The 23,560-nt window shown below is 53.3% G+C and overlaps 1 protein-coding gene across 3 annotated transcripts in view; it reads left to right on the top strand.

Moving 5' to 3' along the window:
• The window catches only part of ADCYAP1R1 (ADCYAP receptor type I), a 54,992-nt gene that overhangs the window by 15,030 nt on the left and 16,402 nt on the right, over window positions 1–23,560 (top strand). For all 3 annotated transcript variants that reach the window (XM_060305451.1, XM_030857468.2, XM_030857467.2), the window contains exons 4-13: window positions 8,610–8,717; window positions 10,733–10,753; window positions 11,991–12,032; window positions 14,566–14,675; window positions 15,211–15,308; window positions 15,790–15,922; window positions 16,770–16,923; window positions 17,356–17,416; window positions 18,028–18,097; window positions 22,036–22,127. In XM_060305451.1, coding sequence (XP_060161434.1) covers window positions 8,610–8,717; window positions 10,733–10,753; window positions 11,991–12,032; window positions 14,566–14,675; window positions 15,211–15,308; window positions 15,790–15,922; window positions 16,770–16,923; window positions 17,356–17,416; window positions 18,028–18,097; window positions 22,036–22,127 — 889 coding nt within the window. The remainder of the gene's footprint in view (window positions 1–8,609; window positions 8,718–10,732; window positions 10,754–11,990; window positions 12,033–14,565; window positions 14,676–15,210; window positions 15,309–15,789; window positions 15,923–16,769; window positions 16,924–17,355; window positions 17,417–18,027; window positions 18,098–22,035; window positions 22,128–23,560) is intronic.

The following is a 23,560-nucleotide window of genomic DNA, read 5'->3' as shown; positions in this document are numbered from 1 at the left end:
GGGAGGAGTAGGCACTTAATGGCAGGTGAGAGCTGAGGGATGGATGTTCTGGGCTGCGGGAACCACAGCAGCAAGAGGCGGGTGGGGGAAGGGAGTGAGCCCCCGCCTAGGTCTGGAACCCTGAATTGGAGTCGGTGGGGATGGGCTAGAGGGACGTGTGGCTGAGGGCCCGGGAGCAGGTATCTGTGTGTTGCACGTCTGCCGCCCCTGGAGTTGGAGGTCGGAGGGGACGGCAGTGGTGGCATCCCCTGAGCTGCCGTGCCTCCAGCTTTGCCCAGGACCCTGCCTGGACCTCCCTCTTGTAGCCCTGCCTTGGGGGCCCTGTAAGTCAGGTCACCCCCAAACCTGAACCTGGTCAAAGGACCCCAAGCCTGTGGAAGAATTTCACGGACCCATCCACCGGCTCATTCATTCGCTCACTTATCCCCTCATGCTCTCGTGCACTCATTCAACTCACATGACGAGCTGGGATCTTAGGTGTCCGGCCCCGGCGGAGTGAGGGCAAAGCCAGGGGTGGGGCCTGCCGAGCTTCTGGGAGAATTGAAAGATGCTGGCGGCCAGGCCCTCCCCACACCAGCGTGATTGGCGTTCGGACGGGGGCACTTGTTGAGAGTACGTGTTAAAAGCCTCTCAACGATTCTAAAGTGTATCCAAGGTTGAGAGCCACTGGGTTGGCCAGAGAATAGCCTCTACCAGGGTGCTTATGTCAACTGGAGCCAGAGAGCAGCCCCCAGCGTCCAGGCAAACCTGGCTGGGAGCCAAGAGTCCAATCTGACTATAAGCGAGAATCAGCATTATGGTGTGAATGTATGTGCTTGGGGTGAAATGAGAGAGGCCAGCCCTCCTGCTGTACCCCTTCTCTGCACCTCCCCTGCCCCTTCTGTCCCAAGCACATACACCATGCACAGAACGCTGGCCAGAGGTCAGCCGATGTCCCGGAAACACACTTGAAAAAGAAAGTCTGTCAGCTTGTTCCAGTGACTGTGAGTGTGTATTCACAGCAATGCTTGTAGATATTTATATATTACTTGCGTGTCCCCATGATCTTTTAAATCCCATAAAGTGAGTGCGTTGGAATGAAGACACTGATCTGTTAGAGGGGAGGTGTGTCTGTGGCATGTATGTGTGGTTGGGGGGATGGTGAGGGGTTCCCAGGATGACACCTGCAACCCCTCAAACCCATATCCCTCACTGATCCTGGGACCTTCACCGCAAAGGGAATGTGGGACCGTATTGCATACGGGGGCCTTCAGAATGGAAGCCGAGGGACAGAGATATGCTAGGGAGGGGCACCGGCACTCAGCAGGCAGCTGAAGGGGGTAGAAAATATAGGTAAGATAGCGGAGAGTGAAAGCAGGCTTTCTGACTGGGTGGTTTTGCCCACAGCGTCCCTGGCGGGTTTTAAAGATGTTTATTGGGACCGTTGTTGAGGTGATATATTTAGTGGTTTCGTCCCTCGTTCCAAACTCCTGAATGCTAAACAGACCTTGAGACAGCACCAAGTCCGGCTGTATCGTGGGACGCACGGAGAGGCTGAGGCCAGAGTTGGGCGTCGCTGGCCAAGTCACACCGAGGGCCAGAGCCAGCTCTGGGACAGGACCCAGGTCTGCTGTCCCAGCCAGGGAGGGCCCTCTTGTGCTGCGGTGCACTTGTGCCTAGAGAGAAGCAGAAAGGACTCCTGTGCGTGGGAACCTGCACCTCCTCTCTGGAGTGTCCCCAGACCCACACAGGGCACAGGCACTGCCTGCTGGGCTGGCCACTTCTGTTCTCTCGGCTCAGCCCGGCCAACCTGCCTGTCCAGGGTGAGTCCTGCCAGCACGTCCTCTTTGTGGGACTGCGGGCTTGCATCAGTCTGGAGGCCTTCCCTGCATCTAAGTGGGCTGGTCAGGTGTGGTCCTCCTTGGGGGTCCCACGCCCCATACTCTGGAGAAGATGGAAGAGGGAGGCCTGACGTGGCCTTGGCAGGGGCAGGAGGGAAGTGGCTTGGAGGAGAGACAGGAAAGCCTGCTCATTGCTATTCTGACCCAGCCTCTGAGGCCTGTCCAGGGTGCAGAGTATGTACCCTAGCCCCCGGCTCCACCCCCTCACCGGAAGAGAGGCCTGGAGGAGGGCGGGGGAACCACTGCAAGGCTGGGCCCAGGCTCCCCATCCTCGGGGCAAGACCAGCTTCTTGTCTGTGCCTCCCAGCTGTTCTGAGAACGAACAGACCCCCAGCGTGGGGAGGGGGCGGGGCCTGTAGGGACCCGCCCTCTGTGGAACTCGCTCCCCAGATCTGACAAAGGGTTCTGTTTCTGTCCAAACCTGTTTCTCTTTGGTCCGTAGTTCTCAGACTTAAGCCTGTATCAGAACCTCCTGGAAGTCTTGTGAAAACCCAGATTACGGGGCCCAGCCCCAGTTTCTGACTCAGTGGATTTGCCGGGGCCTGAGTGTCTGGGTCTCTGGCACGCTCCCAGTGGCGCTCCGCTCTGGGGTCTGCACTTTGAGAACCGCTGACTTCCAGAGGGGAGGGCTGCATCTTCAGTCCTTCCTCCACTCCCCCAGCACGGAATTCACAGCTGCTCTTCATTTTATGGATCAGTAACATTGGCTGTAAAGTAAATTTCAGTAAATTGAATCATTTTTTACCCGTGAATCGCATGCCGAAATGAGGGGCTTGTTCTAACGATACACAGGCATCCTCAGGCAGCTTCTCAAAGAGAGGACTGCGCCTTTGTTTGAGTCCCCTTGGCGCCCCTGGTCTCACGAGTTTTGAACACTGTGTGGAACTGGACAGAATCATCACCATGACAACCCGAGATTAGCTCCTTATTTTGTTCCTGTCGGGGCTAATGGCTCTTGCGTTCTCTCTCCATTCAACCTGCCCAAGTGGTCTTTTCCCCTCCTGCTGTCACAAGGCACCGCCTCTCCTTGGCTGCTTTGTGTGTCAGCATCTTAGTGGGAGCAGCCCCGGAGAGTGTGCCCAGCATTCTCCCCCCGAGCGGGAATCCCCCGGTGCCTGAATTCCTCCCATCAAGTCCCATAGAGGCTTTCGGCGGGACAGACTGAGCCAGGAGGGCACAGGCAGGCTTCGTGTGGAATTGGGGCCCAAGGCAGGTAGATCGGAAGGCTTGGGGTGTCAGAGTGGAGAGTTCTCCCAGGGAAGAGGACCGGTTCTGATTTCCTCTGCACAGGGTAGAAGAGGACAGGAACTTTCTCGACCCCGCAGCCGTGTCTGATGCACTTGACCACCTCCTCCTTGAAGCAGGCTTTCCTGCTGCTGTGTCACCAACGTCTTCTGGTTTTCCTTGTATTTCCGGCCACCCCTCCTGAGTCTTCTTTTCCGGCTCCTCTTCTGAGTGGTGGCATCTCTTCGTTTGGGGCCAGGCCCTAGTCTCTTCTCTTTTTTTCTTCTCAAATCTACGCCCTCTCACTGGACATGTCACCCGGGTCCACGGCCCTACAGAGCATCCCTGTGCCGCCCACTTCCCGTTCTCTTCCTCCAGTTCCAGCTTCCCCGCTGAACGCCAGAAACTTGTCTAACTGCCTATCTGAAATCTGGCTTCACTTGGCTCTTCACATCATCTCAAACTAAACATACCCCAGATGACACTCTTGAGTTCCAGCTTGCCGATTCCCCCCACCATTTGCTTCTCATCCAGCCCTCCCCACTGTGGCGAGTGGCTCAGCTAGCCAGCCATCTGGACACTCAAACCCAGGTGCCATCCTTGGCCCCTCTCTCCCGTTTAGTGCATCAGTCACGGTAGCCTAGACCGTGCTGAGGTAACAGATGAACCTTAACATCTCAGAGACTTAGCACCATAACATTTCCTGCTTGCACACGTCACCAGCCAGCGTGGTCAGCAGAGGTGGGAGGTGGAGTTCGACTCTGCCCGGTCCTTCAGAGATCCAGGCTCCTTGCATCTCGCAACACTGCCACCCTCGATATGCGGCCTCCAGGGATGCTGCAGAGAGGGGAGAGAGAGAGAGAAAGGGTATGGAGTCTGCGAGGGATGTTTTTGAGACCTGTTCATCACTTCCCCCTTCTTCCCATGGGTGAGCACTTAGTCACGTGAGATGGATGAGCACCAACGCTCCCTGGCACACTCACTGGCTGGGTCCAGCCAGTGTGTCACCAAGTCCTGTCAGTCCTGCCTCCAGACTCTCCTACGCAGAACTGCTTTCTACCTTGGCTGCCATGGCTCCTAAGCGAGCCCCACCACCCTCCTCTGGACTGCTGCCATATCCTGACAGACACGTCTCCATGTTTGCTTTCCTGCTCTTGAAATATATTACCTTCCCACACAGCTGAATCAGATCATGTGACTCTGCGTCTTCAGACCCATCTGTGGGAGGCAGAATAATGCCCCCACCAAAGATGCCCACGTCCATGGGCTTCCCTGGTGGCGCAGTGGTTGAGAGTCTGCCTGCCGATGCAGGGAACACGGATTCGTGCCCTGGTCTGGGAAGCTCCCACATGCTGCGGAGCGGCTGGGCCCGTGAGCCATGGCCACTGAGCCTGCGCATCCGGAGGCTGTGCTCCGCAACGGGAGAGGCCACAACAGTGAGAGGCCCACGTACCACAAAAAAAAAAAAAAAAAAAAATGCCTACGTCCGAATCCCCAAAGCCTGTGAGTGTGTTGCCTTACATGACAAAAGGGACTTGGCAGGTGTAATTAAGTTAAGATGGAGCAAGTCGCCTGGATTATCCAGGTGGATCCAGTGTAGTCACAAGCGGCCTTATAGGTGACAGGAGGCAGCAGGAGGGTCAGAGGAGAGAGCTTTGAGGATGCTATGCTACTGGCTTGGAAGATGGAGAGAGTGGCCGCAGGTCAAGGGATGTGGGTGGCCTCCTGAATCTGGAAAAGACAAGGAAACAGATTCTCCTCTAGAGCCTCCAGAAGGAATGCTGACAACTTGACTTTGGCCCAGTGAGACTTCTGACCTCCAGAACTGTAAGATAAGAAATTGTGTCATTTTAAGCCACCAAGTTTGCTTTGTTATAGCAGCAACAGGAAAGTAATACACCATCCAAGGTCTTCTCAGCATTTGGTATTAAATCCAAACTCATTCCCAGGACCACAGGCTATAAGCCCTGTGCGGGCACAGACCAGGGGGGTTTATTCACCCCAGTTTTGCTCTCCAGTGTCTGACTTGTAATAGGCACTTAATATTTCTTGAATAAATGAGTGAAAAAGAGGGAAGGGAAGGGGAAAGAGAAGACACAGAAAAGGTAAAAGGAGAAGGGGGAGTGGGGGAGAAATGGCATCTTGAAATCTTCTAGCCTCAACAGAACTAAGCTTCGTTGGGACTGGAGTCTGGAACAGATGGGGAAAGAGAAACTGGATGTGTGTTGTGGGCGTGGAAGGAAAATGAGTTTCTGTCCTTAGTTAGAAAAACCCAAGGCACTCTCAGGAGCCCAAATCCCATCCTCATCTCCCTGGAAAATGTTCCTGGGAGGATTCAGCTCCAAGGCTCCTGAGGCCAGAGCAGACCCCATCCAGAACAGGAGAGGAGACAGACCCCACCTCTCTTCCTCTGTGGGTCAGGCCAGGAGGTGATACCTACGGGAGAGATGTGCACAGGGCATCCTGGAAAGCCCTGAGATGGTGGCCTGCGTCTCCTATGACCCCAGTGATGCAGGCCAGAGAGGTGTGTGGATGGCTGAAAGCTCCCGTTGGGGTCGGGGACATTGTCCCATAAAGCAAAACTGTTTCACAGCATTTCTGACACCAAATGTGTGGGTTTTCCATACCAAGCAGTTCTCCGGTTTTCTACGGATACCCACTGGATGTCCCTACAATTTAATTCAAACCTGACACTAATGACCTGGAGTTAGCACAGACCCAGCAGGTTAAGGGTCAGCTTCAGGAGACTGCTCCCCCATTTCAGATGCCAATTGCAAGTCGTGGGGCCCCAGGTTACCCACACTTCAGTCTGTCTTGGCTACAAATCAGGAGTTCCCTTGGGCTTCCCTGGTGGCGCAGTGGTTGAGAGCCCGCCTGCCAACGCAGGGGAGACGGGTTCGTGCCCTGGTCCGGGAAGATCCCACGTGCCGCGGAGCGGCTGGGGCTGTGAGCCGTGGCCACTGAGCCTGCGCACCCGGAGCCTGTGCTCCTCAACGGGAGAGGCCACAATAGTGAGAGGCCCGTGTACCGCAAAAAAAAAAAAAAGAGTTCCCACAGCCTCCTCTTCAGGCTCCATACTTTGCTATGATGGCTCACAGAACTCAGGGGAACACATTAGGCCGTGCCAGGGCCTAACGTTCCACATTTAGGGAACATCTGTTGACTGGGGTTCCCAGGGCATGGGCCAGACACGGCCACGCTCCATGGCCATTCCACGGTCAACACGGGCCATGGCGGCCAAAGATGTACTGTTAGGTCTCTTTCAAGGATATGTTGTCATAACCAGCCACGTGCAGGTTGGAGCCCTGCTGTGGTGGGCGGATAGGAATCGTCAGTAACAGACCTGGGACCCATCTCCCTTCATGTGGCCCCAGCATCCTCGTCATCTTGGTTTGTTGTCCTCAGAGCTTTCTGTGATGCTTCTGTCTCCCAAACTCAGTCATTCTGGGAGCAGGATGTTAGAGGCTAATGTGATTGGGTGTGAATTCTGAAGTAGCCAGGTCTGAGTTCTGAGAGATAGGGTTTTCTGCACCTGGAAGCTTTGGGTGCCTTCTGGTCCAAACAGGACCTGAAAGTCAGTCATGGACCCCAACAGAGAGGCTGTGAGCTCATGAGGCCCGCCCCGGGCCCCCATCCCTGTCCAGCACCTGCCCGGGCTTCCTCTGTGTCTGTCAGTGGCCCTCCACTGGCCTTTCTTCTCACCTGCTAGGGCTGTGTTTCATCTCTCTTAGGGGAATGATCCCCAGGGACCCGTAATTGAAATAATGAAATCAATGGTAATAACAATGGCGAGCATGCGTTGAGTGAGCCCGCCGTTCTTCTGCGAGCTTTACATGTATGAACTCATTGGTCCTCCTAGCAGTCCTGTGGGCTAGGACAAGCGCTGGCTGTCCCTTACATGGCAGGGAAGCCCTCCAAAGCCCTTAACTATAGACCGCTCAGCAGGATGTGGTCCCTTTTCTGAAAGTCTGTACTCTGCCGTCAGACACGCCACACTGCTGCCTCCCTTCTCTGCCTTTGCCCCCCCGTCATGATAACATCTCTGCCCACCTGGAAAATGGGGGGTTCCATGCTCCTCTCACATCACATCCTTTCCCTGGGTGAGCGCTCATCCCAGGGCCTCACCCACACCCCACACGCCAGAGTGAGAAGCAAGGGCCAGGCCTTAGGAACCACGTTACAGCTGAGGTGATAGGATCGCTGGAAGGTGCTCACTGGGGGTGGCGGCTGTGTGACCCAGCCCGATCTTCCTTTGGAAGAGCTCACGGTCACAGCTCTGTGCGGTTGAGTGAGGAGACCACTGGGGAGGCTGTAACCATGGTCCCAGTGAAAGGTGGTCAGCCCTGAGCTAGGTGGGAGTGCAAGGATGGAGAGCAGGGCATGGATTCCACAAATATCCAGACGTCACACCAGCAGGACTTGGTGACCGGTCGGCTGTGAGCACGAAGGAGGAGGAGACAAAGCAAGAGTGACTCCAGGGCTCTAGCTGGGGCTGAGACAGGAAATCAGAGTTTGTAGGAGATGCTGAGCTGAGTCTTGGACACGCTGTGTGTGGATCGTCTTAGGCCTTTCAAGGTGGGGATATCCAGCAGGCCCCGGCCATGGAAGGTAGCCCCCGTGTTGTGCAGGAGTCAGGGTTGGCGGTTGTCTGTGTAATTCTATCCTGAAGTCCTTGGGCCCGGTGGTCTCGTTTAAGGGCAGTGGGGCAAGGGGCCGAGGGCAGGGCAGACACGAGCCCCTGCACGCAGTCGGGGTGGGCAGGGTGGAGCCCACTCCATAAGGGCGGAGAGGTCTGTAAGGGCAAGAGGCCTCTCCGTGGAGAGGAGGGGTGGAGTCAGACGAGGGGTGAAGCATGAAGGGGAGGGGAGGTGGTGGTGATGGGAGTACAGAGGACTCCAGAGAGAGGCTGGCAAGGGCTGGAAGGAGAGCAGGCACGGGGGTCGGAGCGTCCACGGAGCCCCCAAATCTGAAAGCCTGGTCGTCAAGCTCAGCCTCTTCCTCCTTTCTCACAAGCCCATGTCCAGCGAGTCGCGCGCCTTGGCGATTCCTGAGTAGCTCTCGGTTTGTCCCTGCTCTCCTCCAGCCCTCGGTGCTCACCTGATGCGGGGGTGCCTCGCCAGCAGTGGCCCCTCAGGTGCTCCCTGCTTCCTGGCTCCTCGTGCTCCGAGCCCTTTCATAGTTCGGGGCCTCGGCTTCGCAGGCCTCTCCCCTCCTCGCCCCACCCCCATCTGGCCAATCTGTGGTCCTCTTCAGGTCCCAGCTCCGTGTCGTCTTCCTGCTGCAGGTCTGCCCTGAAGGGCGCTGGGCGACGGTGGGGAGAGGGCGTGGAGCACCATCCTTGGGCCAGACGGTTCCTGCCCCTCCCCCGAGGGGTAGGGAGACCCCACCGCGACGTGGAGCCTGGGGACGTGGAAGAGCCCATTCAGGGTGATGTGTGCGTGTGATGTGTGTGTGTGTGTATGTGGGCGTCTGGCTGCCCTCTCACCGTGGTTCCCTTCCTCATAGGCTGCCCTGGGATGTGGGACAACATCACATGTTGGAAGCCTGCCCACGTGGGTGAGATGGTCCTCGTCAGCTGCCCTGAGCTCTTCCGAATCTTCAACCCAGACCAAGGTGGGTCCCCCCCGGGGGCCTCTTCAGGCCACTCTGGGTCCAGCCTGCTCCCCTTGTTCGGACCTCAGGCTTTTCTGAGAGACCAGCACCAGGGACATAGGGCGCCCTGCAGGCAGATACTTCCCATTCCAGAGCTCGTGTGCTGGCGGGGAGATGAAATCACGGACCCTCGTGCACACAGGGACACAGAAGCACCCCTCAGACGTGGCAAGTCCACGTGGAGGTGCATCGTCGTGGCTGGGCTCTCGAGCTTGGACTCCAAGTCCCTTAGCGAGAAGTCCCTTAGCGAGACTGGACGTGTCTTAATGGTCAGTGGTGTCAGCTGATGTTATCACCGTTATCACTCGCACAGAGAGGCCTGGGTGACCGCCTCTCCATGGGGAGGGGGTTCTGGGGAGTCTCTCCTTTGGATGTGAGTCTGGTGGTCTCTCCAGGCCTGCTCCTGTCTTTGGTGGAGGCTTCGTGGACTCCTAAAGAAGGTTGGTGGCTGATGAGTCCACACTGACACTGGGAAAGGCCTGGAGCCAGACTGGCCCTCTACCCCAACCCTGGAGGTGTCACGGGAAGCAGGGTGGCAAGCTGAGGGGTGCTGAGTTGGGCTGGGTGGGGAGAGATGGCGGGGCCGGGCTCCAGGCCGGTGATGTGCTGAGAACCACCTGTGGACCACTGAGCCCTGGGTTGGGGCCTTGGTTTGAGGAGGACGGAGGGTGGGGCTCCTGAGGAGATTAGAGAGTCTGAGACACGTGTGGGCGGCCAGGCTCGGGCCCCTTGAGACCTGGGTCTCAGCTTCGTCCTTCACCTGCCTAAGGCTTCAGCCAGTGTCCCTCCAGAAGTGGAGAGTCTCCAAGCTCCACCTCACTACAGAATCCTGCCTGCCGCTGTCCCTAGCGTGTGTGTGAGAGGCAGCGGCAAAGTCTTTCACACCTGGAAGTCCAGCAACCTAGACTGTGCCTGGACTTCTCTTTTTGCAAGAGGCGGCGGAGGGAGGTAGTGGCATTGTATCGGGGTGCCAGGACCCCATCTCTGCCTCCCTGCCCAGGCCCAGAGGAGGCAGGGTCTAGCTGCATCGCACCCCTGCCTCGCCTCCCCCCAACTTGCGCTCTGGAGCAGGGCCTGTTAGCCACACCTCCCACCTCCAGAATCTCCAGCCAGCCCAGCAGGAGAGTGGCAGTTGAACTCTTCCATCCTGACAGCGCGGGGACTGGGTGTGACCCAGGGCAGGATGGGAAGTTCTGAAGCAAGAGACACAGTATGAATGGTGGGACGTCAGGCGGGGTGGCCGCCTGCTGATTCAGCCCAGTTTCGAATTCATTCCTATAGAAACCAACTTAATCACTTCCTCCGCTCACGTACTCCTTTCGTTCAGTCGTTTATTTAAAGTTGACAGAACAGCTACTCTGGGTCAGGTACCATGGCAGGATTACTTCTTTTCAACCACAAAAAAAGGTAAAATGAATCAGCAGTAAAATAACATTTTCTTAAGATAAACTTTCCTTCAGACTCTGTGCCTCCCTCTGGCAATTGCACAATGAATGTGTTATTTACCCCTGCTTCTTAATGGTTCATTAAGGCAGGCCTTTTTAGCATCTCCATTCACAGAGCTGGATTAGTGAGACTTGCCTTAAATACTTAGAAAGCTGAAGGTGGCGTTTTTTCATTTTATTTCCTGGTTCTCAGGGCTGAATCTCATTGTAATAATTGTTGCTCTGTGGGCTATTGGAGAGACGGGAACGTTGATCGCTCTCCTCCTTACACGTGCCTCTGATATTTCTCTTTAACTGTGTCCTGTTCTCGAGGGAGTCGTAGAAGTCTCCAGTGTCTGGTCCAGCCCCAGCTTGTAGTTCTCATGCCTCTGGCGCCCCCAGCAGAGCCTCTCTCCAGAGTCTGGGAGTGGGAAAGAGGAGGAAATCGTCAGCAGGGCCCAGAGAGAGCAGACCTGACTTTAGACCCCTTGCTCACCTCTGTGTTCTCTCTCTCTGTCTTTCTGTCTGTCCGTCTGTCTCTCTCTGTTTCAGTCTGGGAGACGGAAACCATCGGTAAGAGGAACCTTGGAGAGGACAGACTGCCGATCATCTGTCCATCCGGCAGGAGCCTGGCTCTGACTGCTGGGAGTGGGTGGGGGTGGAATGAGAGGCTCATCAGGGGCTGGGTTCATCCCACCTCCCCCCCACCCCCTCCCTCCTTGGCCATCTGGAGGTGGGGGAGACACAGGAAGATGGAAGATGGAGCTCCTGGTCTCAGGGTGCTCATGAGCTTGTTTGGGAAGTTGACACCCACTCCCCTGTGGAGGGGTTAGCAAACAAGGCCACCCGTGTGCATAGGCACGTGCATATGTACACGTACAGGCCTGATTGTGTGAGTGAGCCAACATGTGGAGTTGGAATGTATAGCAAGCTCCAGAGTAGAAGAGACCCAACCAGGTGGCATTCGGGCAGAATAACGATGATGTCAGGGGAGGCTTCCTGGAGGAGGTGGCATGTCAGCTGCACCTTGAAAACAGAATTTTGAGAAGTAGAGGGGAAATTGGGGTTCACTGCTAACAGGAGATTCAGCCTAAAGAACGGGTGGAGGAGGGAATAAAGAGTCAGGAGAGAAAGAGAAAAAATGTCTGAGGAGGAAGTCTTTGGAGTTCTGGGTTCCCTTTGATGGGAGTGGTTTGTGGGCTGAGATTGAGGGTTGAGCACCAAAGAAAAAATGCAAGCCCAGGACCCATATTGCTATTCTTTGCCCTTTTCTTGAAAAGACCCAGTTAATTAACTTATTTACAAGGCAGAAATAGACTCACAGACATAGAAAACAAACATGGTTACCAAAGGGGATAGCGGAGGCGGGGGCGGAGATAAATTAGGAGTTTGGCATTAACATATACACACTACTTTATATAAAATAGATAAACAACAAGCACCTACAAAAAAAGAGGAAAGGCCCAATTACCCTCTTCCAGTCCTCTCCCACTCCAGAGGCCCTCCCATCCTCCCGACAATGTCCCATTTCCACTCCCTGTGGTCCAGTGCGGAGAACTGAGTCATGGGCCACCATTAGCATCATAGAAATACAAAGCAAATGAGATGGCATTGGAAGGTGCAGTGAGTCAGACAGGTGTGTGTGGCTACTCTGTGTGATGCAGCCTCTTGGCCAAGATCCCACCTTCCCCCAGCCCTGATCCTTCAGGCCAGGGGCAGCCTTGGCCTTCCACGGTGCAGAGTAAGCAGTGGATAGCCCAGGCAAGCTGATGGCCGGGTGTCCCGACTCATGCTCACGCCTGTTTTGCAGGAGAGTTTGGATTTGCTGACAGTAACTCCTTGGATCCCTCAGGTAAGGGATGAGCTGGGGTTTACCATGGGCTGGCTGGAGGGAGGGCATCTGCTAACCCGTGAACTTGGGGAACCCCTCCTTCCAGGCCGGTCTATGCCCCTCTCTGGCTGTGTGATCTTTGGCAGCTCGCTTTCCTTCTCTGATAAAGCTGTGGATTTTCTCCATGGAAATTTGCACGCAAGTGCTCAGACAGAACACTGTGCATACAATTTCAGGGAAGCACAGATCTCAGTAAAGAGCTCCTTAAGTGGTCTCCGATAGCGTTGAACTCCCATATGTAGAACAGTGGTTCTCATACTTTAAAAATCACCTAATGGGCTTGTTAAAGCAGATTCCTGGACCTCACTCCCAGAGTCTGATTTAGCAGGCCTGGGCGGGGCCTGAGAATGTGCATTTCCAGCCAGTCTCCCAGGTGACGCTGATGGGCTGGTCTGGGGGGACACCCACTTTGAGAACCCGTGCCCTAAGATTCTGTGCTCCTACAGAGGTGCTGGGGCAAAACAGCCTAGTGAAGTAGGTGCAGCCACTGCAGGGTGGTGACAATCTGGAGAGGACTACATCTTCCGGAGATTTCTATCAGAACAGTAGAGTGGCAGATTCATGGAATAGTTCTGAACAAAAAGGTTTATACTTTTCTGAGCCCACGCTGTACTACAAAAAGAGAAAGAAGGAAAATAAAAGAAAGGAAATGGCTTGTATCTCCAGGATACTTTTTTACAAAAATGTTTTTCAAAGCGACTTCCCTTTCCTCTTCTCACCACCCCGATGTGGGCAAAGCAGAGAGGAGACCCAGGGGAGGGAAGGGCTTGGCCAAGGCCGTGGTCCCCTAGGACGTGCAGACTTTCTGAAAGAAACGTTCAGAGGGACTTGGAAAGAGGTTGCCAGTAGCAGCCTGAAACAGATTTGCTGGAAGAAGGAACCATTTGGCATCAAACTGTGGGACAGAAGTGAGCCCTTCTCTCCCTGGGCCTGCCAGATGTCCTTTTTGTCCTGGGTCATAAGACTCAGAATCTGAGCAGCGATGGAGACCAGTCTTCCCGCTCTGGGCAGAGCTCTCTTTATGGCAGGAGAGCCCACCCTCCGCTGCTTCCCAGAGTCCCAGGAAGTGCGTTTCTGACTCCTGGCTAAAAAGAACTGGCCTTGGGCTTCCCTGGTGGCACAGTGGTTGAGAGTCCGCCTGCCGATGCAGGGGACACGGGTTCGTGCCCCGGTCCGGGAGGATCCCATGTGCCGTGGAGCGGCTGGGCCCGTGAGCCATGGCCACTGGGCCTGCGCGTCCGGAGCCTGTGCTCCGCAGTGGGAGAGGCCACAGCAGTGAGAGGCCTGCGTACCGCAAAAAAAAAGAACTGGCCTTAGATCTTCCAACTCAACCAGCAGGACACGAGGTTGGAAAAGTGTAGGGGTCCCCTTTCTTGGCCTCTGCCCTTGCCCACTTCCTGAGTGCCCCAGAGGTGGCCTTGGCCACAGGGGGGGGGGATTCTTCCAACAACATGGGTGTTGGAGCCTCTTTTATGCAGATGTCTCTTGTATACGACTTTCTGGCCCCTGAATCCTGAAAGGAAGAGCCAACCCTAGGTGTCCTAACATACCAGGTAAACTCCCAGGAAGCCAGTCTGGGAAGGGGGGTCGGCCTGGGGCCACACTCAGGGGCTGGGCTGGAGGCAGGGGGTGGCTGCTGCCTTCTCCCCTCTCCCAGACACCCGTGGTTCACCTTTCGACAATCAGGAGCGGGGAAGGTGAAATGAGCAATCATTAAAGGCCAAAAGGCACCCAGGCGGGGTGAAAACCAGACTGGACTCCACTCTGCAGCCAGCAAATGACTCCTGCCCACTCTGGTGTCCTGCAAAATGGCCTTTAAACTCGAGCAAAAGAAAATTAAAGTATATTAGTGACAGGAAACAGACCTCTAAACCTGAAAAGGCAAAGTCTCTTTTTTTCTAAACCTAAATATGTATCTTAATAAGATCTGATGCTAGGTCAGTGGAGGTCTGGTCCTTGTTAATTAAGCAAGCCACGTGTCCCCCTGACATGGGATATTGCAGCTGCTGGAAGGCCCAGAGCTCCCGGAAAAGGCATCACCTAGAGCTCCAGGTATGACCAGAACTCCTGCTGCACCACCACCTGAGGTGACTCCTGGGCCAGAATCTTCGGGCCTGGAATCTACATTTGTGATCCCAGGTCATTCTTCTGCTCACCGAAGTTTGGCAAGTGCCGACCCAGGGCCCAGGGCAGGGGCTCAGGCCTTTCCCTAGGCGGAAGGAGGCTGGATTCGTTCTGGCTCAGTCCCCTCACCCCTTGTTTAGAGGTCAGCTTGCACCTTGTCCTCCTACCCTCCTCATCCTTTGTATAAGGGTAAAAGCAATGACTACTTTCCCTTGGACAGTGGAGGATCTCATGAACCTTCAGCTGCTGTGCTTCTCAGACGGGCATGTGGATTTCCAGGAATTCCCGCTTAAGAAGTAATTTTCGATTAAGAATCTCGGAGCCCTTTTAAATCATTTCTGTGGCTTGCTGAGTTTTTGTTCTGCTGCAGGCATGAGGGTGGTGAGCCGGAACTGCACAGAGGATGGATGGTCGGAGCCGTTCCCTCATTATTTCGACGCTTGTGGGTTTGATGAGTACGAGTCTGAGACTGGGGACCAGGTGAGTGTCTGCTTCTCACCTGGAGGTGGAGGGATGAGGCTGAGGAGGTGGGTGGAGGGGTGTGTCTACCAGAGGCCTGGACTTCTGATGGACGTGCGGAAACTCCGGTCCCCAGGCAGTGCTCATGAGCACCTGCTGCATAGCCTGCTGCATGAGAGGGCGGGACTTTCATTCGCTCATTCTGGGCTGAGAAACAACTGGTTTGCTGCTTGAGCTCCTCTGGCCCCCAGCCCGCGTCCTCCACCTCCCTAGCTACTCTTTCAGGATACACAGACTTTCTGTGGCCCAGCCATTGAAGGGTTAATGTGGGGCCCAGCAGGGGGCCTCCGGGCTCCTCCCCCAGGATGAGGCTGGGCCCCCTTCTGGCTGGTCAGTGCTCCTGCACTCTGCCAGCGCTCAACTTTTGCACAGTGCGGACCCTGCAGCGGGAGGAGGTGGCTGGGGGGCACCTGGGAGATCGGATGCAGTTCCGTGGGGGCCGGGGGCCGGGGGCAGGCCCCACGTGGAGCCCTGCGTGTCCTGTGCTCTGCTCCAGGATTATTACTACCTGTCGGTGAAGGCCCTGTACACAGTTGGCTACAGCACGTCCCTCGTCACCCTCACCACTGCCATGGTCATCCTCTGTCGTTTCCGGTGAGACCCTGGGCAGCATTCGAGGGAGCGCAGCCCACCCCAGCTCAGAGCCCTTGCTCCATCCCTCCCACCTCCCACTGCTTCCCTGGATGTCAGCTCTGGAAGTCCCTTGGAAGGCATTTCCCCCACCCCTAGGATAAGAGATGGGAAACTTGATCCCAGAGAGGGCAACGGACTTGTCCAGGGCCACACAGCAAGGAAGACCCTGGGCAGGAGACCTACGTTCCTCACTTTATCTTCCTGGTCTAGATAAAGAGAGGGTCACAGGAGGGAGTAGGTCATAGGGTAGTGGGGCCAGGTGGCAGGGGCCTGGGAGTGAGCGAGGGTTTAGAGTCTAGGTGGGAAGAAGGGGATGGTCTAGGTGGAGGGCCCCCATGAGACAAAGCCGTGGAGTTGGCCCAAAGCAGACCCCGAGGTGGAGGGCGGAAGGCTGTGGAGTTCCTTACTTCAAAGCCTTTTGCTTCCCTGGCCGCTGGTGTAGGAAGCTGCACTGCACCCGAAACTTCATCCACATGAACCTCTTTGCGTCGTTCATGCTGAGGGCCATCTCCGTCTTCATCAAAGACTGGATCCTCTACGCTGAGCAGGACGGCAACCACTGCTTCGTCTCCACTGTGAGTGCGCGGAGCCCTGCCAGGACTGGCCCTCCCTGCGACGCCCTGCCGTCCAGGTGTTTTCCTGCAGGTTAAGGTATCGACCCCAGTGAACACGGAAACCCAGGAATGACCCTGCGGTTACTAGCAGCCAGGGAGACCCCAGCAGGACTTCACTTCCTGTCCCTTGGCCTCTGTGTGTCCTTGGCAGGGCAGTGGAGGAGGGTCGGGTGGAAATGTCGAGTCCCACTTGACTAGGCTCAGAGAGACGGCTGGCTTGGCCGCGGGTCGTTTAACCCAAGATGGAGCCAAGGGGCTGATTGGCTGGGGTTCCCTCCAGACCACCTCCCCAGTTCTGATACATTTGGAGATAAGCAGAGAAGATAGGCTTCGTTGGGGCAGGATGGAAAGAACAGCCCAGAGCACAAGACCTTGACCTGAAAGGGCTCACTTGGAGGGGGATCTGTGAGATTTCCGGGGGGCCAGGGGTGTTCCCCTAACCTATGTGATGCCTGAAACCTTTATTTTACCAAGGAGGCTCCTGCAGGGTCCTCCTTATTCGCCTCTCCTGTGGACACTGGGGACGGGACGGGAAGGTCGGGGAGAATGAGCCTGGGGAGAAAAGGGGGTTCCATGTTTTCTGACTTGTGCAGAGCTGCCTCCATGGCAGCTTCGACTCAGACTCACAGGATGCTGCAGTGGTAAACTCTGAATCCAGGAATGTTGAGTCTTTCAGACCCACGGGGTGTCTAAACCCGAGCATGCTTCAGCTGAAGGGCCCTCAGGATCCTCTCTGGTCCTGCTGGGCTGGATTTTCAGGGTTCGGTGGGGTCTCGTGCCACCCTCCCCCTCCTCGCTCTCCCTGCAGGTGGAATGCAAGGCTGTGATGGTTTTCTTCCACTACTGTGTCGTATCCAACTACTTCTGGCTGTTCATTGAGGGCCTGTACCTCTTCACGCTGCTGGTGGAGACCTTCTTCCCCGAGAGGAGATACTTCTACTGGTACATCCTCATTGGCTGGGGTAGGTCACTGGCTGTCTCCCAGACAGGTTCAGGCCTCATGGCCGGGGATGTCCTTGGTCCTGCCGTCCGGGAGCGTCAGGTCAGAGGAGGGAGGCACTGACCTGCCTCGCAGCTGACGGCACACTCCCGGTTCTTGGACGCTTTCTTGCTCTTCTCGTAGGAAGCCCACTGTCTGATGGAGGGGATATGCTCAAGAGTCCTCCTGAGAGGCGAGGTAGCCCAGGGTTTGGGAGTGACATGGACCCCCAGGAGGCCTGGGTGTGAGGGACAGTTAGGATCCCCAGGACTCCAGGTCTGAGAGGGAGACATGCCCCATGGGTCGGGACCCCACCTCTGAGGGGTTCATTGGCCCCCAGAAGCCCCAAGTCTGAGGGGGACACTGGGCCTATCGGTTTTCCAGTTATCACGGGGCTCCTTTTCTTGCTCTCCAGGGACCCCAACTGTGTGTGTGTCCGTGTGGGCTGTGCTGAGGCTCTACTTCGATGACACAGGGTGAGTACCTGCCCGAGAGCCAGGGCCGGAGCCCCAAGGAGGCTCTTACAGATGGTTGTCAGCGGCTGTCCTGATGTCCCATGAACTGTCTCAGGCAAACCATCCAATGCCGGGCATGGCTGCACCCCCAGCCCTGGGCAGTGACTGTGCTCTGACCCCACTGCGGGTGGACCCACCCAGCCACATCTCAGCCGGGACTCAGTGAGGGAATGTGCAAGGTTTCAGAGTCCTGCTCTGCTTCTGGGCCCAACTCTGAGTGGCTGTTCTCCTTTTAGAGAGGGGAGGAGGAATATCGAGGGTGAGGTCGCATCCCCCAGAGCCCTAGGTCTGAAGGGGGAACGTGGCCCTTGCCCAGGAGCCCACTGGTGCCCTCACTCCTGGGCTCCAGTCCCTGCCTTGACAGGGGAGCAGAGGGAAGGACCAAGGCACTTGAACCAGGGCTGGGCTTGGGTGTGCAGCCCGCCTGAGAGCTCTCCTTCCAGCCAGCCCCTCCTCAGAGCTGCAGGAGGGGCTGGCTGGAAGGAGATGGTGATGCCCTTGCATCCCTTCCAGCCAGCCAGGAGAGATGATGCCCGCAAGCATCATCTCTCTTCTTTCTGTCTGTCTTGCAGCTGCTGGGATATGAATGACAACACGGCTCTGTGGTGGGTGATCAAAGCCCCTGTGGTTGGCTCCATAATGGTGAGTGTCCTTGGGACAAGAAGCAGGGAAGAAGCAGAGGCCTGGGCTGAAAGGCAAGGGAGGAGGAGAAATAAAGAGGTCACCACACAAACCAACCTCCCGTGGCTGTGTTATATTCTGCAAAAAGGACGCACAAGTTATTTAGCTCTTCCGCGAGTGTTGGACATTTATCTTTATCCCATTTTCCCTCATTATGAAAGATGCTACTAGGAACAGTTCTGTGCATAGTTTTGAAAACGTGTGAATATTTCTTTAGAATTAATCCCTAGAGTAGAATTGCTGGGTCACAAAGGGTATTCCCATATCATTGTCTGCACTTGTAGTTTCAATCATTTAAATTTTCACACAGCCTTGTGGGAGATAATGGTAGCTTATTGTTTTAACGTGCATTTCTCCATATTGCTAGTGCAACAGAGCATTTTTTTCAAATATTTATTGACAATTTGTTTTTATTCTGGTTATTATCTATTCTTTGCTCATTTTTCTAGTCCAGTTGTTATCTTTCTTACTGTTCGATAGATAGTAATGCTTCATCTGTTATACATGTTGTAAGTATACTTCCAAGATTGCATAATTTTATATAGTCAGACCGTCAGGCTTTCTCATCATGAATTCTGAGCCTTCTTTCTTTCTTTTTTTTTTTTTTTTTTTTGTGGTACGCGGACCTCTCACTGTTGTGGCCTCTCCCATTGCGGAGCACAGGCTCCAGACACGCATGGCTCACGGGCCCAGCCGCTCCGCGGCGTGTGGGATCTTCCCGGACCAGGGCACTAACCCGTGTCCCCTGCATCGGCAGGCGGACTCCCAACCACTGCGCCACCAGGGAAGCACTGAGTCTTATTTCTTGTTTATGGAAGTCTTTCCCAACCTTAAGATATAAAAGTATTCTTAATCGTTTTATAACAATTTTATAGATTGCATTATTACACATGTGCCTTTAATCTATCTGAAATTTTATTTCTCTGTCTGATCTGAAATGATAGCTAACCTTATTTTTTTTCCAATGGGTGGACATCCACCCTCTCAGTTCTTTTTATTGAATAGGTCCTTCTTTCTCCATTACGTAGAAATGCCACTTTATCGTAAACACTCAATGTACTCTACTTGTATTTAGTTCCAGACTTCCTACTCCATGTAACTAATCTATTTGGCTTTTCCTGTGGCAGGTTACTGTAAACTGGCAGCATGTTTTGATATCGGGTGTGCTCATATCCCCTTCCTTATTTTTTTCCCCTTCCAAATTTTCTCGCACATTTACTTTTTCAGATGGACTTTCAAATTTGTCAAGTTGCAAATTTGTCAAGTTGCAAAAAAAAAGGCTGGTTGAGATTTTTATAGGAACTCCATTGAATTTATAAACAAATTTGGAGAAGTGGTTTTCTTAAAATATTGAGTCTTCCTTTCCAAGAATATGGCATGATTCTCCATTTATTCAGTCTTTCTCATAGAGTCATTTTTGACAGTTTTTTTTAGTTGTCTTGTTAGGTTTCCCTTTATGGTGTCTTTCCGTTTGTGCTCGTCCTGTGTCTAGGAATCGTTCTTTCGTTATATTTTCTAGTGGGTGTATTTGTGCTGGGACTTAGGGAAGCTATTAGTTTTTGTGTATTTTTTTCTTTTCTTGGTTACCTTTTGAAGCTCTTTTATTGGTTCTTATCCATTTTCAGTTGGTTCTCATGGAAAATTACATGATCTATAAATGGAAATACATTTTACTTTTCATTTCCAATATTTATACTGTTTATTCCTTGGTTTCTTTGAGGATGGTGTTTGCTATAGTTTTGGGGAGTTACCGTCACTGAATTAGGAAAGTTTCTATTCTTTTCTTGTTTTAGTGTTTATTTTTTAAAAGTCAGGAATAGGTGTTGAATGTTATCAAATGTGTTTTGGAGACACTAGTTGATCATTCCCTTAGTGATGGATGTTTATAATATTCCAGTTTATCTTCATGATGAACAATGTTGCGGTGGATATATTTGTGCATACTCTTGAGTTATGTGTGAATACGCTTTAGAGTAAATCCCAGGAGTGGAATTTCTGGGACAAAGGATGTATACATTTAACATTTTCATGGATATCAAATTGCCCTCCACAGGCAGAGTACGAAAGTGCTCATTTCTTATGTTTTTGTTGATGTTTCCATTATTGAACTATTCACCAATCTTATGTGGGATAAAGGTAGTTCGTTGTTTTAATCTGTTAATGTAACAAATATTAGTAGATTTTTTTTGCATTCCTGACATAAAACCTTTATGGCCGTGATCTGTTTGTTCTTTTAATGCACTGCTAAATTCTATATGTTAATATTTTGTTTATAGTTTTTACATTTGTTCTTTGTAAGTTCTCCGGTTTTAGGCGTGTGCGTGGGTGTGTGTGCGCGCACACACTTTCTGTCCTTGTCTAGGTTTTGTACTAGGGTTTTGTTAGCCTCATAGGTAATTTGGGAGGTTTTCTTTTTATTTGCTTTTAAATAATGAAGTAGTATGTAAATTACATCTTCCCTAAAGGTATTTTGAAACTGGCCAGTAAAATTATCTGGGCTGGTGCCTTTTAATGCATACGTCTTTGAGTACTTTTTAAATTTCTCCTGAGGTCATTGCTCTATTCTGATTTTCTACATGTTGATTTGATTTGATTAATTTATATTTTCCCATTCTGTTTGATTTTTTTTTCCTTGTGATGATTTAAAATATTCTGTACATCTGTTGTCCTCTTTCTCATCCCTAAATGTGCTTAATTGCATTTTCTCCTTTTGGACTAACATGTGCAGTTAACAGTATTTACTGTGCTAAATCCCGAGTACTGATTAGACACTGAGCACGCAGTAGAAAGCAGGACTGACAGAACCCTGCCCTCTGGAGGAGGCTTTACCATTCTACTTGATCTGTGAAAACGAGCAGAGCAAAACCAAAAAATTCTATTTTTATCGATCAAGTCTACTTTTTTTTTTTTGTATTTCTTTAATGAATATTTTTTTTTTTTTTTTTTTTTTTGCGGTACACGGGCCTCTCACCGCTGCGGCCTCTCCCGTTGCAGAGCACAGGCTCCGGACGCGCAGGCTCAGCGGCCATGGCTCATGGGCCCAGGCGCTCCGCAGCATGTGGGATCTTCCCTGACCGGGGCACGAACCCGTGTCCCCTGCATCGGCAGGCGGACTCTCAACCACTGCGCCACCAGGGAAGCCCTCTTTAATGAATTTTTATCTTTAACTTCTTTCTTGTATAACTTAAATTTGTGGTACTCTTTCCCTAGATTTTGATTTGAATGGTTAATTATTCTATTTTCAATATTTATTATTTTTTATTAAGTTAGTGTTAGGCTCTCCGTTTCCTCCTTGAGCGCTGCTTTGCTACAGCCAGATGTTGCTGCGTAGTCGCCTTGTTTCTTTTCATTTGCTCCCCTCCCTCTTCCTTTCTCACCATACACACAGCTTCCCGCTTTGTTTAGAGAGCTTTTGTCTGAAGGTAAACGTTATTGCTATTCCCAGGCAGTCCTTTAATTAATAATACTTATATGGTTGTCCATTCTGGTTTTCCGTATTCAGTGACTCTGGACTTGGAGTTTCTCCAGAGGACAGCTCTCACCTCTGCGATAGCCTCTTCTCTCCTTGGCACTGTAGTTTTTCCATCACCCTGACACTGTTGGCTCTTTCTTTTCCAGAAATTGCTCCCTTTTCTGGCTCACTCATGATAATCTTTGCTATTTCTCAGTACTCTTATGGAATTCTTCTTCATCTCTCTCTCCTGTCATTTCAGTGATATGGAGGGAGGCTGGGGGGGTGAATGAGTGTTCATGCTGCCATCTGAAGATTCTAAGCCTCGATGGGATCTTGACTGGACGGGAGGAGGGCCCTGCTGGGGGAGTAACAGACAGTGCAGAGGCCGGGGTGTGGAAAGTCTTTGCTCAGAACCATTTTCATCTGGTTTTTCTTTGCTTCTCAGGTTAACTTTGTGCTCTTCGTCGGCATCATTGTCATCCTCGTGCAGAAACTTCAGTCTCCAGACATGGGAGGCAATGAGTCCAGCATCTACTTGTAAGTACCATTAGGTGAATGCCATGGTCAAGTCCAACAGCTGTATGGGCCCTGCACACAGGACACAGGAGGAGAAGGCCTGGGTGTCGCTGACGGGGTACCCTAGCATGGGCATTGGCAAGAATTCTTTTGGGTTAAAGTACCTTTAAAATATAGTTGCCCACCTCTCCTGCCGCCACCTTCCATCTCACCCTTCTTGCTTTGTGGTCAGGAACGTGACCATCTGGGTGTGTGTGCTGTGAGGCACTTCCGGCCCCGGGGAGGCAGGTTGGTGCCCTGTGATTGGCTGGAGGGGCCACATAGGCACAGGGAATCTGAGGACAGTCTCTGGCGTGGAAGCTGTATGTGTTGCGTCCTCAGTTTAAGGAGAGAGCAGGTTAGAAGGAGCTGAAGTGCTCTCGTGGCACCAGAGGGGGCTGGTCCGGCCTCCATCAGAGGCTGCAACCTGGGGCTCAGAACCTTGATGGGCTGCCCAGTGGACAAGTGGGACAGCAGAGAGACTCCAGCAGAGGGCTCCTCCACCCTGCCATGCTCCCGGAGAGAGGGAGAGGCAGGAACTGCTCAGGGATCAGCGCCAGATCCTTCCCTCAGGCTCCTTGAGGCTTCCCCAGGTCAGTGGAGATTGCCCCTGGTCTCTGTTCAGCCTGGGTACCTCTCCTGTGATAGCCCTTCCGCTGGGGGCAGGGGTTAGCCTAGGGCCTGGTTCCGTCAGGCTTGCTTCTCCCCGCGTGTAGGATGATTACATTGACCGCCCCTCCCCTCCTTCTTTTGGCTCTCCATTTATTGCCCTTTATTTTTTCATGTTTTGGCAAATGTTTACCAACCTTTGCTTATATGTGTATGTTATGTAGCTGGAAATTGTTCATCCACATAAGTCATAAACTCTTGGAGGCCCTGCCCTGATGGGCTGGTAGGGCCAGCTGTCTGCAAGTAACTGCCCCGGAGAGATCATTCCTGCCTTCTTCCCCAGGAGCCACAAAACAGGGCCCCACCGCTCCCCTCACCTTTTCTGGTCCAGTGTCAGAAACCACGTCCTTACATCTGGCCTGCTTATCCTGCTTGAGGGTGGCTTGGTTCCCACGCTAGCAGTCATCTCGGGCCTCTGAAGCTGGTGGGTAGCAAAGTCGGCCTTGTCTCTCCTTTGAGCTCTAAGCAACCATGGTTCCCCCAGCTCCTGCCCCACCTTGCTTCCTGGTAGGATCTGTTTCTTCTTCTGAGGTCCCTGGCACCTCTCCTCTGGGGCCTCTCCTAGCTTCCCCTCACTCTGCCTGTGCAGGGTCACACATGGTGACTCAGCTGCAGCCTGAGTAAGGACCCTCTGTTGACCCCCGGACATACTTTACCAGCTTGGACATCCCTCCCCAGGCAGCAAGAACCCCAGGGTCTGGAGGGAGGGAAGTGTGGAGCCAGGGTTTTCAAGGTAAATTGTAGAC

This window comes from Globicephala melas, chromosome 9 (assembly GCF_963455315.2).
Source record: "Globicephala melas chromosome 9, mGloMel1.2, whole genome shotgun sequence".
Taxonomy (NCBI): Eukaryota; Metazoa; Chordata; class Mammalia; order Artiodactyla; family Delphinidae; genus Globicephala; species Globicephala melas.
This window is presented reverse-complemented; position numbering and strand designations above follow the sequence as displayed.